The 14542-nt window shown below is 49.4% G+C and overlaps 2 protein-coding genes across 2 annotated transcripts; one reads left to right on the top strand and one right to left on the bottom strand.

Annotated features, from left to right (window-relative positions):
- Positions 1-123: 123 nt before the first annotated feature.
- Positions 124-3434, bottom strand: LOC101753332 (poly(U)-specific endoribonuclease-B). Its single transcript, XM_004976356.3, has 8 exons — positions 3004-3434; positions 2847-2912; positions 2659-2748; positions 2469-2552; positions 1929-2000; positions 804-1421; positions 652-723; positions 124-564 (listed from the first exon to the last, which is right to left on the bottom strand). Exons 1-8 carry the CDS (start codon positions 3181-3183, stop codon positions 331-333), a joined length of 1416 nt encoding a protein of 471 aa, XP_004976413.1. The 5' UTR covers positions 3184-3434; the 3' UTR covers positions 124-330.
- Positions 3435-6099: 2665 nt separating this feature from the next.
- On the top strand, positions 6100-9970 carry LOC101786788 (probable metal-nicotianamine transporter YSL16). Its single transcript, XM_004976354.4, has 8 exons — positions 6100-6235; positions 6807-7259; positions 7353-7525; positions 7836-7933; positions 8039-8173; positions 8288-8477; positions 8582-8696; positions 8797-9970. The coding sequence occupies exons 2-8, from the start codon at positions 6872-6874 to the stop codon at positions 9723-9725; spliced, it is 2028 nt and encodes a 675-aa protein (XP_004976411.1). The 5' UTR covers positions 6100-6235; positions 6807-6871; the 3' UTR covers positions 9726-9970.
- The last annotated feature ends 4572 nt before the right edge of the window (positions 9971-14542 follow it).

The raw sequence follows: 14542 nt of genomic DNA, 5'->3' as shown, positions 1-14542 counted from the left end.
TGTCTTGTGCTGACATTTTAGCAGGTCCTCCATTGATCTACTGACTTATCGTCAAGACATTAATCAAGAAATAAACTTGATATAAAGCCAAAAATATTCAGGACAAAGCTTCCACACATCAAGAAAAAAACAATGAAAAGTAATTTTAGTCTCAGCCATTAGTAGCAATACCGATATGGTTGTAGCTGGTAACAACAAATCGTACAGCATGGTACATTTTCATACACAAGTAAACAGATACGTACAATACAATATTAACTTCCCAAAAGTGATCATGAAACAAAAAGAAAACGAAGAATTACAAATCTGCAGAAGCAGGCCACCAAATAATTAATTCTCTGCAATGGGAAAGGCAGACCCAATCTTGTTCCCCAACCGATAGCACTTGATGTTCACAGTGTACGGGCCGATATCAACACGGTTATCTTCCCCTCCAGCAAAGAAGCACAATGTGTAGAGTGCAACCTCAAACTCTGGACTGACACCAATCAATGTGCTGGATACTGATTTCAGCACACCGTGCCACTCAAACTGAACAGTCAGCAGCTGTGTTTCTGAATCAGGCTGCCAGGACCAGGGTAGGACATTTTAGCTAACATTATTGGTATCAAGCATCAACAGCATTGCGTCAATGTTTGACTATATACTCACCGATTCACCACGACGTCTTGGGAATATATAACCTTGGTAGTCCACATTTCCCTTGGCTTCTTCTAGGTAAAACTGCAAATTAATCATGGAATACACGTTAAGAGTATGTTCAAATAATGAAACAAGGCTTATGATACATTACAAGAACTTGCCTGAATCCAGTTGTGGAAGCCTGCGACCTCACTCTCTCCTTGTCCCCGTCCTTTGATCTCACCAACAAACACATGCTCAAAGGCAGAAGAGCAGCAAGAGGTGCCACCTCTTCCATACAAATCAAACCATAGGGATGCCAGCATTCTCTTGAAATCCTCGTAGTCCTGAGATACAGCCCCCTTTTGCACTAAGTACCGGTGTAAGTACTTAATTGGTGCTGTTCTGGCAATCTCTTCAATGAATGCTACTTCTTCATGCTTATCCTGCTGGGTAACAACTTCTTTGTACCCCTGGTGTGGGTTATAGTTATCAAGAAGTGCGCAGAAACGAGAGTAGGTGGGCTTTCTTAACACGTCATCACCTAGCCAGCTGAACAAGCTTTCAGATGCCATATCACCCTTCTGATAAACTTTCTTCCCCTCACCACAGTCAATTCTGTAGTCCTTACCAGGAACAAGGCGATTCATATCGAGCTCCCACAGTCTGCTACATGCTTTGGATAAGCTATTCAGCTCTTCTCTGGTAGGCTCCACATTGAGTCCTTGGTGAACCTGACCAACATCCTCAGAGTATTTTTGTTCTGATGGCGGCCTTCTGTATCCATTCCATGCTTCAGACTGCATTATGCGATAAAGGGAATGCAGAGTTCAGATAGGACAAGACAGAACATGCTATTACCACCATCAGATGTTTCAACTTTCAACTAAAGTTTCAATTTGTGGGCATATGCCATAAAAGTAAAAATCTTACAAGAACTAGATGGGGTGAAGCTGTGTAGCTACACCACGGTTTACTCTGATCTTTCACCAACAACAAAGCTAAGTGGTGTGCTACAGATTGACACAACTTCAGAGTAGTGAACACTTAAACAAAAATTTCGTAGCAATTATTAATGCCCGATTCATATTCTAATTACATTTGCTTATAATACTAATCAATCACAGAAGACCATAATTGGCAACATACCATATCTGTGAATGTTGGTTGACAGTGAGTATATAATACTGTAAAAATGGTTAACAGACTAAAGTAAGAGTTTAAACATAATCCCAGCTATTTATGATGAAGAAAAAAAATAAAGAAATAGAATGCCATTTCAGACTTTTAGAAGACTGAAATCAGACCTGCTGTGGTCTTCCATGGTGCTTTTTCTCGCCGACAGTCTGCCAACCTCCATCATTTGTGCCCTCTCCTTCCTAAAATATTCCAAATCATAAGATCAACAGGACACTCTAAGAAGCAACTGCTGTTTGGCTTCTAATTCTTTTATGAATTACCATCTCCAATGGCCTCTTTAAACGAAAAGGCTTGAAAAAGGCTATCTCTGCGTGAAAGTGGTATGGGCAATGCTCTCGAATACAACCAAGAAAGCTGCTGTTCTATTGCAACTTTGTACTGTAGCAGATTCTTAAAAGGAAACAAAAAAAAACTTGCAGATTATGTTAGTGCATTCTCCACCGTATCAGCTGGTTCATCAGCTGGTTCATCGGAGAACAACTCATTCAACAGAACATAAACATACCACACTATTCCTATGACCAAAATACAAATCCAGCATTTACAACTACCGTAACAAGTAGTATGCAATGAAAGATGAGCAGGTGAATTGTCCAAAAACTCTTGTAAAGAAAGTACAATGAGGCAGAAGAAAAAGAAAATCAAACCTGTTCCTGCCTCCTGTATCCTGGTGCCTGCTGCTGTTTCTGCGGCCGCTGGCAGCCCCCATCCCTCCTGTCGTCACCGTCGTACTGCACAAATTGAACCCAGCGTAATCGCATCAACACGTTGCTATCCAACGAGGAAACCGAAAACCCAAACTCAAGATTGCACAAAAGCACCCTAACTCCAGGCAACCTGGTTCTGCCGGCCTGCGGGGTGCTGCTGGTTCCGGCCGCCGACCCGCTCCCAACCCTCCTCATCCCTCCTCTCATGATGCCTCTGGTCCTAAACGCAATAAGAAAATCAAAATGGACAGCACAATTAAACCCAGAGAATCACCGATCGCCCACCGACACCAATACAGCAGCGGCCCGACCACTCACCCGCCCCGAATTCCGATGGTCGCGGCGCCCGTCGTCCGGCCCGCCGTCCTTCTGCTCGGAGACGACCTGCGGCACAGCCAAAATTAGTCCAGGCTTAGAGCAGCCAACACCAACCATTCTTCATTGTTCGCAAATGCCAGAAGCGAGTGGCGCGCACCTCGGCCCACGTGGACCGCGACCGCTCGTCGCGGCCCTCCTCCCCGTCGGCGTCCGGGTCGGCGCGTTGGGGCGCCCCCCTCCTCGGCGCCTCGTCGTCTTCGTCGCCGCCGCCGCCGCGGCCCCGATCCCGCACGGCGTCGATCGCCACGTGGGCCAACCCCTTGATGAGACCCTCCATCGCGAGCCGGCGAGAGCGAACGGGCAAGGGCGCAAGGCGTGGAGATGCGGAGACGGATCGGATTGGCGGGCTGCTCCGGTGCTGCGGATTGGGATCTGGGACGGGGAGGGAGGGATGGACGCGTGCTTGGTTGGTGGACTCCACTAATCGAGTGGCTTGCGCTGCGACGCGCAGGGGATCATCCGCTGATTTGCCAAGTTATAACTCGAAGAGACTTCTGCACAGGTGGGTGGATGCGATCGCGGGAGGAGGCTCCCGCTAATTGCCCGCTGCCGACGGTCAGTTCAGGACGTTGATTGGCTGAAATGCTGAATGGCTGCCTGCGTTCCCTTTCGCTGACTTGGCAGTTTTTTTTTTTTTTGAGGTCTGCTGACTTGACAGTTGGACAGGTCACACAGGTGCGCTGGGCCGATGCGGCAGGGTGGGCCCTGGCGAGTGCGGACAATAAACCTCGTCACGGGCCGATCAGACCCAGCAGCCTTTTTTTTAGAGGAATCAGACCGAGCAGCTGGACTGCATGCAATGGGTCGGCCGTTTCAGCCCACGCAGATGGATTCAGCCCGCGGCCGTATGATTGCGACAGCACGAGTGAAAGCAAGCACCTATTGTGTGAAGACTTCTCTCCTGGCTGTGTTGGGGTGGTCCAGTGATAACCAAAGGCTCCTTTTGGCATGGCTCATCCCAAAACAGCTTCACCCAAAGCTAGTGAAGCTAAAAAAATTGGCTTTACCTGAATTCTAGTTCATTTTAGGGGGTGTTTGGGAGGAGGGGATTAAATTTTAGTCCCCGTCACATCGAATGTTTGACACTAATTAGGAGTATTAAACCTAGACTAATTACAAAACTAATTACACAACCCCTAGGCTAAATCGCGAAAGAATCTATTAAGCCTAATTAGTCCATGATTTGATAACGTGGTGCTACAGTAACCATTCACTAATGATGGATTAATTAGGCTTAATAGATTCGTCTCGCGATTTATCCTAGGGGTTCTGCAATTAGTTTTGTAATTAGCTTATGTTTAATTCTCCTAATTAGTATCCGAACATCCGATGTGACAGGACTAAAGTTTAGCCCCTGCTATCCAAACACCCCCTTAGTCCCGGCTTACAAAATGACTTCACGCTACAATGTCTCGATTTGCGTGAAATAGATGAAGCCAAAGCTGAAATAAGCCGTGCTAAAGAGGACCTTAGCCTATCAAGCATTTTTCTTTTTTTTTCTCTCTCTCTCAAAAAAAGAGTTTTTCTCTTTTATATTCCTGCGATCACAAACTTGTGAAGCTCTCGTTTTTTATAGAAAAAACAACATGGATGATACATTGCTAGGAACACCAAGTAATCAGGTGGCCTACAAGTTTACAACAAAATAAAACCCTTTTCCCCTCAAATGTTTAAAAGGGTCGCGCGTTGTTGTATTAGGAAGAGGAGCATCGTTATCGTCAAAAAGATGTTTGACGCCATAAACAGAGAGTTTATCAAAGGGCAAAAGCTACGCTCCAGATCCGGGAGATGGCGTTGCTTCGTGAATCTTGATGGTCTTTTCATTTCTACTATCCGTCTTCAGTTCATTACTCGAATCAAGGAACCAGAAACTGAGAAACCCACAAGGCCACAAGCACCTGGCCACACGACTCTAGCATGTCCGCATGTGCATAATACAAGATAAGCAGTTGACTTTGTTATTTGAAAGCAAGCGCCTGGCTTTCTCGATCAAAAATAAACAGTTTACTTCCAATAATCGGCCATGGTGTGACGTGTCGTGTCGGATGAGCCAGGTGAACTTACGTTGTTTCTGCCGACTGCCATACCCGTACTGCCAATAAGCTCCTAAGTCCTAACCTAACGTGATATCAGCCGGTTTGCGGCAACGCGGCGCTGTACCTGTGAGGTGCCCAAAGTCCACCCACTGATGTTTGATTGCTCTGACACTTCGGAATTTGCATACCATCTTCTGCTTCAAATTGTGTGCCAACTGCCAAGTGCCAAGTTGACGAGCGTGACCAGCAGACAATCCATCCACGAGAGAGGAACAATTAAAGCATAGTAGCATCAGCTGCGTGCCTGCATGTACTGCCAATAAGCTGCGTGATGTGATACAGCAGGTTTTGCGGCAACGCTGTAGCCTGTATCCTGTGAATTGTGATGTCCAAAGTGCACCTACCGCTGTCTGATTGCTCCGGCTTCAGCATTTTATACCCTTTTTCTGCTTCAATTGCGTGCCAACTTGACGGGGGATGACCAGCAGACAATCCATGAGCCATGAGACGGGACGAACAATTGGAGCATAGCACCAGGTGCATGTATACTACACGAAACAACTAGTAGTACGAAATTATAAATCGAGACCGCTAGCGGAGCAGCCAAACTAGCTAATTGACTCGGGGAAATAGGGCATCACATGAGTTCTGGGAACGGATGCCTCAGCGCATGATGAGTGCTGAACCGAAGATGGCTGATGCGAGAGTTTACGACGACGGCACAAGCAAGATTGACGGCTTAGCGCCAACGCCATCTTTATCCGCAAACCGAATTTGGCGAAGCATCTCTTACGCCCAGCCGCCCAGGACTATGTGAACCCGATACGAGTCCGATCAAGAGGAACAACCGAGCCAGTGAGCCACTGCACTGCACGCCGAGGACTAGTCCCAGTCGCCGCCGTCGCCGTCACACGCCGAACCAAATTACCAGGACCAAAAAAAGTCAAGTTGGATGGAGGAGGGCACGGCAGGCAGGCTGACCCACCGCCCGGCCCGCACCCACCTGCCGGTTCTCACTCGCCCGGCGCGCGTCCCCGTTGTACTGCAGGGCCGAAGCTTCTCTGCGCCTTTTGTACTTCGCGCCCCGCGCGTCCGCGGCCCGGGCCCGGATACGAAATTACGAGGCGAGCCCCGGCGCAGTACAGCGACACCGTCCCTCTGAGCGGATGCCGCTGCCGCTATATAATTGACCGGCGCCTCCCGCTCCGCCCTCGAACGGGTGCTGTGGCAGCAGGGAGGGTGCTCGGCGTCCTTGCCCGTCGTCGGTCAGGCGCTGCCGTTTCGGAAAGCCAGGTGAGGCCTCCATCCCTCGGCGTCGTCCATGGTTACCGGGGTGTTTCCTCCCTGTCTGATATCCTCAGAATCCGCTGCTTTGTTTGCCCCCGGCATTTCCCATTTCCGTCTTCCTGTATTGCTATCGTGATCTCCGGCGTCGTTTCGCCGGAGTTTCACTTCGAAATTTGATCTTATCCTTTTACCGGTTCATATGTCTCGCGTGCATGTAGATTGTAGTACGTTTCTTGTCAAGAATTTGATGCTGTGCCTCCGTTCCTATGATACGTTGTTGGTCAGAGTTTGGCCATCCGTTCGTCATCCGTAGTCATAGCTGACCCTGCCTGATGAGCAGTGCAGGGGCCCTGGTCTTTTATCTGTTTTGTTTGGAATTTGGGTATTTCGTCACAAATTTGCCATAAAAAAGCCGAATGGCTTAACAATTCGAGCCCATCCATCCATGATCCATTCAACCACTGGCGTCTTTCGCTGGTGTCCAAGTCCAATGCACGAGCACGTGGGGTGATGCCATACTGGCATCTTGCTGGTTCGCGTGAACAGATGAACTCACACCCGCGCCTCCACACTGCAGCCGCCCCCGCCCCCGCCTCGGAGCTCGAGCTGCTGGTCCCCAGGGACCCCGCCTCCGCCTCCGCCATGGAGCAGCACCGCGCGGCGCCGCCGGGCGCGCAGGAGATCGAGAAGACGCCCTCCGGGCGCGCCGCGCCGCTGGACATGGAGTCGGAGCCCGCGGCGGCGCGCGCGGCGGAGCGCGTCCCGCCGTGGCGCGAGCAGATCACCGCGCGCGGGATGGTGGCCGCGCTGCTTCTCGGCTTCGTCTTCACCGTGATCACCATGAAGCTCAGCCTCACCACGGGGCTCAACACCACCATGAACGTCTCCGCCGCGCTGCTCGCCTTCCTGACGCTCCGGGGCTGGACGCGCGCCCTCGAGCGCCTCGGCATTGCCTCCCGCCCCTTCACCCGCCAGGAGAACACCGTCGTCCAGACCACCATCGTCGCCTGCTACACCATCGGATACGGCGGTAGGTCCCCTCCCATCCCACCCTTGCCGCGCGTCCGCCGTCGTTCTTGACCGTCTGACCGTGAGCCTGGCCTGCTCGCTGATGAATCTGCAGGTGGGTTCGGGTCTTTCTTGCTGGGCATGAACAAGAAGACGTACGAGCTCTCCGGGGAGACCACGCCGGGCAACGTGCCTGGGAGCTACAAGGAGCCCGCCATCGGCTGGATGACGGGATTCCTCCTCGCCGTCAGCTTCGTGGGGCTCCTCACCTTGCTTCCACTCAGAAAGGTACGACTACTAGGTACCAAACACCCGTGGTCCTGATCTCTATCTCCCTCTGATCTTCCATTGTCACACTGTCCTTTCTTTGAGCGTTTACTATTTGAGCCGCGGTTTTTGAATTTTCTGTGGCTGCTGTTGCCATCAGAAGTTCAGAACTTCTGGATTTTTTATCTGTAAGACTTTGGCGTACGAGTTGTACTCCCTGACCGCAATTAGTTCGACTGCTCATCGTATACCTGTATTAGGGAGGGAATCTTTGGGTGTTTTCTCTTGTTCTCACCTTTCTAAGATCGAGCTCGAAATTAATACTTTTCAGGTGCTCGTGATCGACTATAAACTAACTTATCCAAGTGGGACTGCTACTGCGGTTCTCATCAACGGGTTCCACACACCTCAGGGAGACAAGAATGCAAAGTACGCCTCTTTTACTTCAGTCATGCTGACGAAATCTTTTGACTGAACTTTACCGACACCATGTAACGGAAAACCTGAAACTATTTACTTTCACTGTCTTGCCAGAAAGCAAATGCGTGGATTCCTCAAGTACTTCGGGATGAGCTTCCTTTGGAGCTTCTTCCAATGGTTCTACACCGCCGGCGAGGCCTGCGGATTCGTTCAGTTCCCTACTTTTGGGCTCAAAGCTTGGAAGCAAACGTAATCATTTTTCTTTCCCAAAAATAATGTATCTTTCTCGTTACTAATCTAGCGTTGCGGTTGTGCAAAAGGCATTAAAAAAGTAACTATATTTTGAATCCTTTGAATCGTCAGGTTTTTCTTCGACTTCAGTCTGACGTATGTTGGCGCCGGGATGATCTGCTCGCACCTTGTCAACGTCTCGCTGCTCTTGGGCGCAATCCTTTCCTGGGGCGTGATGTGGCCACTCATCAGCAAGCAGAAGGGCAACTGGTACTCTGCCAAGGCGTCCGAGAGTAGCATGACAAGCATCTACGGCTACAAGGTGCGCTCATGGATTCATTCACCTGTTCTTGTCAGTTAGACTTAATTCTTGGCCTCTCGCACGATAACTTCCCTTTTTTTCACCCTGACTTGTCCCTTGCCCAGGCCTTCCTCTGCATTGCTCTGCTGGTCGGAGACGGCCTCTACAACTTCGTCAAAGTAATTCTAATCTCTGTCAAGAACGTACGCGAGAGATCACGTCGCAAGAGCCTGAACAGAGGTAAAGAAAACAGCGTAACTATCTGCTTACCTCACAGAAATGCTGTTACTATTTCGTACTGTGCTGGCTAGCAGTGCTAACAAGCTGGAGCTTGTTGCAGTGGCGGACGCGGACACCATGGCGCTGGACGACCTGCAGCGCGACGAGGTGTTCAACAGGGACAACATCCCGGCCTGGTTGGCCTACGCGGGTTACGCCCTGCTCAGCATCATCGCGGTGATCATCATCCCGATCATGTTCCGGCAGGTGAGGTGGTACTACGTGATCGTGGCGTACCTGATGGCGCCGGCGCTGGGGTTCTGCAACGCCTACGGCACGGGCCTGACGGACATGAACATGGGGTACAACTACGGCAAGATCGCGCTCTTCATCCTGTCGGCGTGGGCGGGGAAGGACAACGGCGTGATCGCCGGCCTCGTCGGCTGCGGCCTGGTGAAGCAGCTCGTGCTCATCTCCGCCGACCTCATGCACGACTTCAAGACGGGCCACCTGACGCTGACCTCGCCGCGGTCGATGCTGGTCGGGCAGGCCGTCGGCACGCTGATGGGGTGCGTCCTGGCGCCACTCACCTTCATGCTCTTCTACAAGGCGTTCGACGTGGGGAACCCCGACGGGTACTGGAAGGCCCCCTACGCGCTCATCTACCGGAACATGGCCATCCTCGGCGTGGAGGGGTTCTCGGCGCTGCCAAAGCACTGCCTGCAGCTGTGCGCGGCGTTCTTCGCGTTCGCGGTGGCGGCGAACCTGGCGCGGGACCTCCTGCCGCGCCGGCTCGCGCGGTTCGTGCCGCTGCCGATGGCCATGGCCGTGCCCTTCCTCGTGGGCGCCAGCTTCGCTATCGACATGTGCGTGGGGAGCCTCGTGGTGTTCGTGTGGCACAAGCTCGACAGCAAGAAGGCCGCGCTGATGGTGCCCGCCGTCGCGTCCGGGCTCATCTGCGGCGACGGGATCTGGACGTTCCCGTCGTCGCTGCTCGCGCTGGCCAAGGTCAAGCCGCCCATCTGCATGAAGTTCACGCCGGGAAGCTAGGTAGAACAGATAGGGAGGTAGTAGTTTCAAGTAAGGAAGAACTCGATAGTTCTGGAGCATATCCGGCGTGCTCTTCTGTTCACATGAGTTGGATCGTGCATTGTGTAACAACCAGCTAAAATGGAAATTTGAAGGATGACAAGAAGATTTTCTTGTCGTCCAGTATACTGGCATGTGATTAGTTGGAGGGATGGAACGGGGGCATACGGCGAATAACTAGGTCCGATCGAGCTACTCATAAATTCTGCCATGATGTTCACCTTTTCAGCAGATTCTGCGCCGCATCCGCTCTTGTGTTTGTGTACTGGAAATCAATGGAGCAGCAGCGCAGCGGGGGCGCCATGCAATCTTCCTTTCCGAAGAGAAATCCTGGCACGGCATTTCCGAGCTCCGCGCGTGCCAGTGCCCGCCTAACCCGTCGGCATCAGCGATCCTCCCGTCCACCGGCCGGGGTTCGCTTCCCTCAACTTGCCCAGCGATTCCTCAGTTGGCACCACAGGTTTCCGGGTCCGGCACCGCGGCCTTTTTCCCCTGGGTGCCTCACCATCACTACCAAGAGGTTCCAGCAAGCAGGAGCGAGGCCACACCGGCAATCTGACGCATTGAACTGATACCCGTCGAAGCTATGCCTTGCCGCCTTTTGCTTTTCTTGTGCACCGGAAAGCCTGCCTGCCGCGAGGTATCCCTTTCGCTAGTTCTGCTTTCAGCGGCAGCCGTGCCCGAGCTTGGCTTTGGCTCGTACTGATTCGTGGCGGCTGGGTGGTAGCCTTGAGCTCTGGATCAACAGGCTGCCCGAATATTTGTCAGTAAAAGTGCTCTCGAAAAGTTTTCAACGCAACGCATAGTTCAGGTCACCTTCTCGTTGCCGATGTCGTGGGTGTAGCTGTCGCGCTACACTGCGCTCGACGACGCGGGCCTTGGCCGGATAGGCATGCACGCTGGATGATTTTTGGGAGGATTGGGGAGACGTATGCATCATTGCACTATCGTGATAAGGAATATACGCAATGCGCCATATCCTTGCAACTGACACACAAAGCCGAAGCAGGTTTACGTCTTGCCCTACTGTAGCTCACCAGGACGTCGTGCCATATTGACACAATTCAAAAATTATCATGTCTCGTCGTGTTAGGCTAGTTCCAGTGCAAGTTTCATTGCACTGTTTCCAAGGATGCCACATCATCCCATGAGATGTATTCTCATGAATGAAATGGGGAGTCCCAGTGCACAGTTTCATTTCATGATTTCATAGGATGCCCATGACATTTAATTGTGAGGCATGTGATTGGATATGGTTAGATGAAATGAAACTCTATAGCCCCCAATGCAAGTTTCAATAGGTTTCATAGTCTTTGAAACAGTGTATACACAGTTTCATCCTGATGAAACTTCTTCCCTCTCTCACTTCATAACTACCATGTCATGTCATCACATATGCTGATGTGTCACCATATTTAATGTGGATGAAACATCTATGAAACCCCCACTGGGATTAGCCTGAGCATATCAAAAGGTCATGTTGCGGGTGACCCGCGATAGCACAATCCTGAGTCCTGACTCTAATGTTTTTACCCAAGTCTTTAGTCTTCATATGAAGCCGTTTGACATCAATCATAGGCCCGATCACGTCGTGTAGTGTGTGGAGCCGTGGAGGTGGTCGTTCCGATTGGAACAATCAATTAATGGGAACGCTGTCCACCGTTTCCTTATGCAATAATTGTAATGGTATTAGAAATATATTTCACAGTAATTAACAACTTTCACTTTACAGTTCAATTTTAAATATGTGTACAAATAGTCGTAAACATATTATATGCTTACACCAAATATAGTGATACCTTTCCTTATTTTATTTAACTATAACTAAATATTTAAAATATTGTTGGCGACAATAAAAATCAAAGATGTCAACAATAAAAATCATGGCAACTCTTTGCATGAAAATTAATGGCCCACTGCCTAAGTTTGGGCTTTTCACGTTTTGGGTTGGCCCATGTATACAAGTTCTTTGAATTCTCGCTTTTATTTTGCTTTTCTTCTTTTATTTAGTCATGTCCATTTTCTTTCCTCGTACATCATTTCTCTTTTACGGCGAGAGCGCCAAAACCTGCAAAAGATACCCTTTCCACCGTAAGCTGCAACCTAGGTCGATCACCAACCATCGGATCCACGTCCCCTATTTTGACCTGAAACTTATACCATTTTCACGATCGATCACATCAAAAGTCCAGTCGTTTGGGTCCAAATCGAAGTTGTACGTCGTACCAGTCATTCAGACCCCTCGGCACTCCGGTGTAGTACATTTGTACTGCAATTATCTTAGTGCTTCAGTGTAGGATTGTAGGAAGCAAAATAGAATGCGTTCGTGCTCAACCGAAAGTTAGCCTCGTGATCAATCACCTACCACCACCCAGCAAAGAAAATGCCACGGAATACACAAATCGAATGGCGGAGCAAGAGTGCAGAGGAGTGACGGGGTCCATTCTAGCTAGGTGCTAATGGTAGCTAGGAAAGGCGGCATGTATACGCAGGACGAAATGCCATTTGTCACGGGCTTCTCACTTTCTCAGAAAGGATCTCCAGCACAAGGACGCGTGAAAGAATATATGATTACGAGGCAAAAGAAGATATCATGTGTGATGCGAGCACTCACTCCTGTTGATATTGCAACCGGATCATCAGTGATTAGTCCTTTTCCCCACTAAATGGCGTGCTTCCCGCCGTTTGGTGCGCGCACTGTGCACGTATCTGGAATTCTGGATGGTGTGCTCGCCCCGCTCGGAGCCATATGTCATTTTCCACCATAAAATTCTATTTTTTTTCTAGTGCCCACATAAAAAAAATATACACTTCAAACTGGAGAGAGAAGATTGGGAACCTGATTTTGGGCTTGCTCCTCCGAAGCTTGGTAAATTGTTTCTGGCATCGAGGCGATTGAATCATCGATGCCTGGCCACTAAAGAAATGATGAGGTCCCCATATAGACACGAATCCTTTGCAGTTACATCAGGGAACTTGCCCAACTGGCCTGCGCGTGATTGGGCCCACGCGGTAGTGACCGAGTCCCTCTGCAATAACGGCAGAGGAATCAGTTCCCAACAATAGACTCCATGATCCATTCTTCTCCTTTTACCTATTTGTCATCTGGGACCTGTAACCAATGCTTCTGTAACCAATGCTTGTACTCTGCAGGGAAGATGAAAACCGTGCATCATTTTTTTTAAACTGAAACCGAGCATCGTTTTTGACAAAGACATCCTACTAAGCATTGATCTCCACGCATCACTCTGCGGATGCTCTAAGTGTGCCATATTATAAAACCACCTTTTACGTGATAGATATGCTCGTATCACTTTTCGCGTAAGAATATATCAATCTACACAACACCCTGATGTACTGAGATTCGTCACTTCACCTCTCGAACTACAAAACGCTAGTGTTGCGAAAGAAAGTGGAAAGGATCATCGTCGTAGATGATGATCCGGACTAGCACTACTGAAGATTTCGCTTTTAGGAGCAGTTCCAAACCCATCTTTACTACCGGTTGTACAACCGGTACCGTTATGTCGATATTAAAGAGAGGACCTCTAAGTACCGGATCAAATAATCGGTACCAAAGGCTATATATTAGTACCGGTTGGTAGTATTGCACCAAAAAATAAAAGTCTCACGTCGTGCGCAGTCCGTGGGGATTCGACATAACACCACCCGGTACTAAAAGTGACTCTTTAATACCGGTTAATATCGGGTCATATTATGACCCGGTACTAAAGCCATGAGGATCTTTAGTACGGGTCGTAACACCACCAGGTACTAAAGGAGCACGGGTGGTGTTACGATCCGGTAATAAAACGCCTCGGGGGTACTAAATTTGGATCAGATCAAAATACAACCGGTACTATCATCGAGGACGAAAGGTCGTTTTTCAGGCTTGAACTGGTTAAGGTTCAATAGCTGATCAGATCAGATCTGCGTCTCCTGGAGGAAGCACGGGTGCTCCTTTTTATTCACTGACCGGAACATTAACCAGAGAATAATACCTTCTTCCGGATTCTATTGAACCTGCGTAAATATATAGCCAGGCATCTGGTGACATGTATCCGAGTAGCTCTATGCTGGGACGCAACACAAAAACAGCTGTATGGGAGTATGAACGTATAGCGGACACGCTGGCAAGATCATCGAGCACGTCAAAATCTTCGGACATATTGTAATACAACCCCTTTGTGTGGATGTTGCGCACAAGCTCTCGTCAGCGGGGAGCACCGCACGAACGAGCAGAGTGCAGACTGACGACTGAACACTGAACATCATGCAGAACCCACAGGTCTGATTGATGAATGGGATTCGGTGGGCGGATGAGCGCTTCAAAGGCTTTATTTATGGCTGCCCACATCGGCGTGTCCTGGAGAAAATGTCCTTACTAAATTCTAACGAAATATTGGATCTGTTCGCTTCAGCTTATAAGCCGGCTGAAAAGCTGAAAAGACTTATTTGTTGTGAGAGGAAAACACTGTTTGGTGGCTGATAAGCCAGCTGAATAAGCTGAAGCGAACGGACGGAATAATCAGGAATATTGTTTTTGGATTCTATCGAACTCGCGTATGTAGGTAGGCATATGTCATCTAACCCGGCTAGTTCCCAAGCTTGCAGGGAACATTAAATTAACGGGAAATAGTATGGACATACCGCAAAAATCTAAGGGGGTGTTTGAATACGAGGTGCTAAACTTTATAAGGATCACGTCAAATGTTCGGATGTTAATTAGGAGGACTAAACATGAACTAATTACAAAACTAATTGCACAGATGGAGTCT

Source organism: Setaria italica, chromosome VII (assembly GCF_000263155.2).
Source record: "Setaria italica strain Yugu1 chromosome VII, Setaria_italica_v2.0, whole genome shotgun sequence".
Lineage (NCBI taxonomy): Eukaryota > Viridiplantae > Streptophyta > Magnoliopsida > Poales > Poaceae > Setaria > Setaria italica.
The sequence above is the reverse complement of the archived record's forward strand: the minus strand, read 5'-3'. Positions and strand labels throughout refer to the sequence as shown.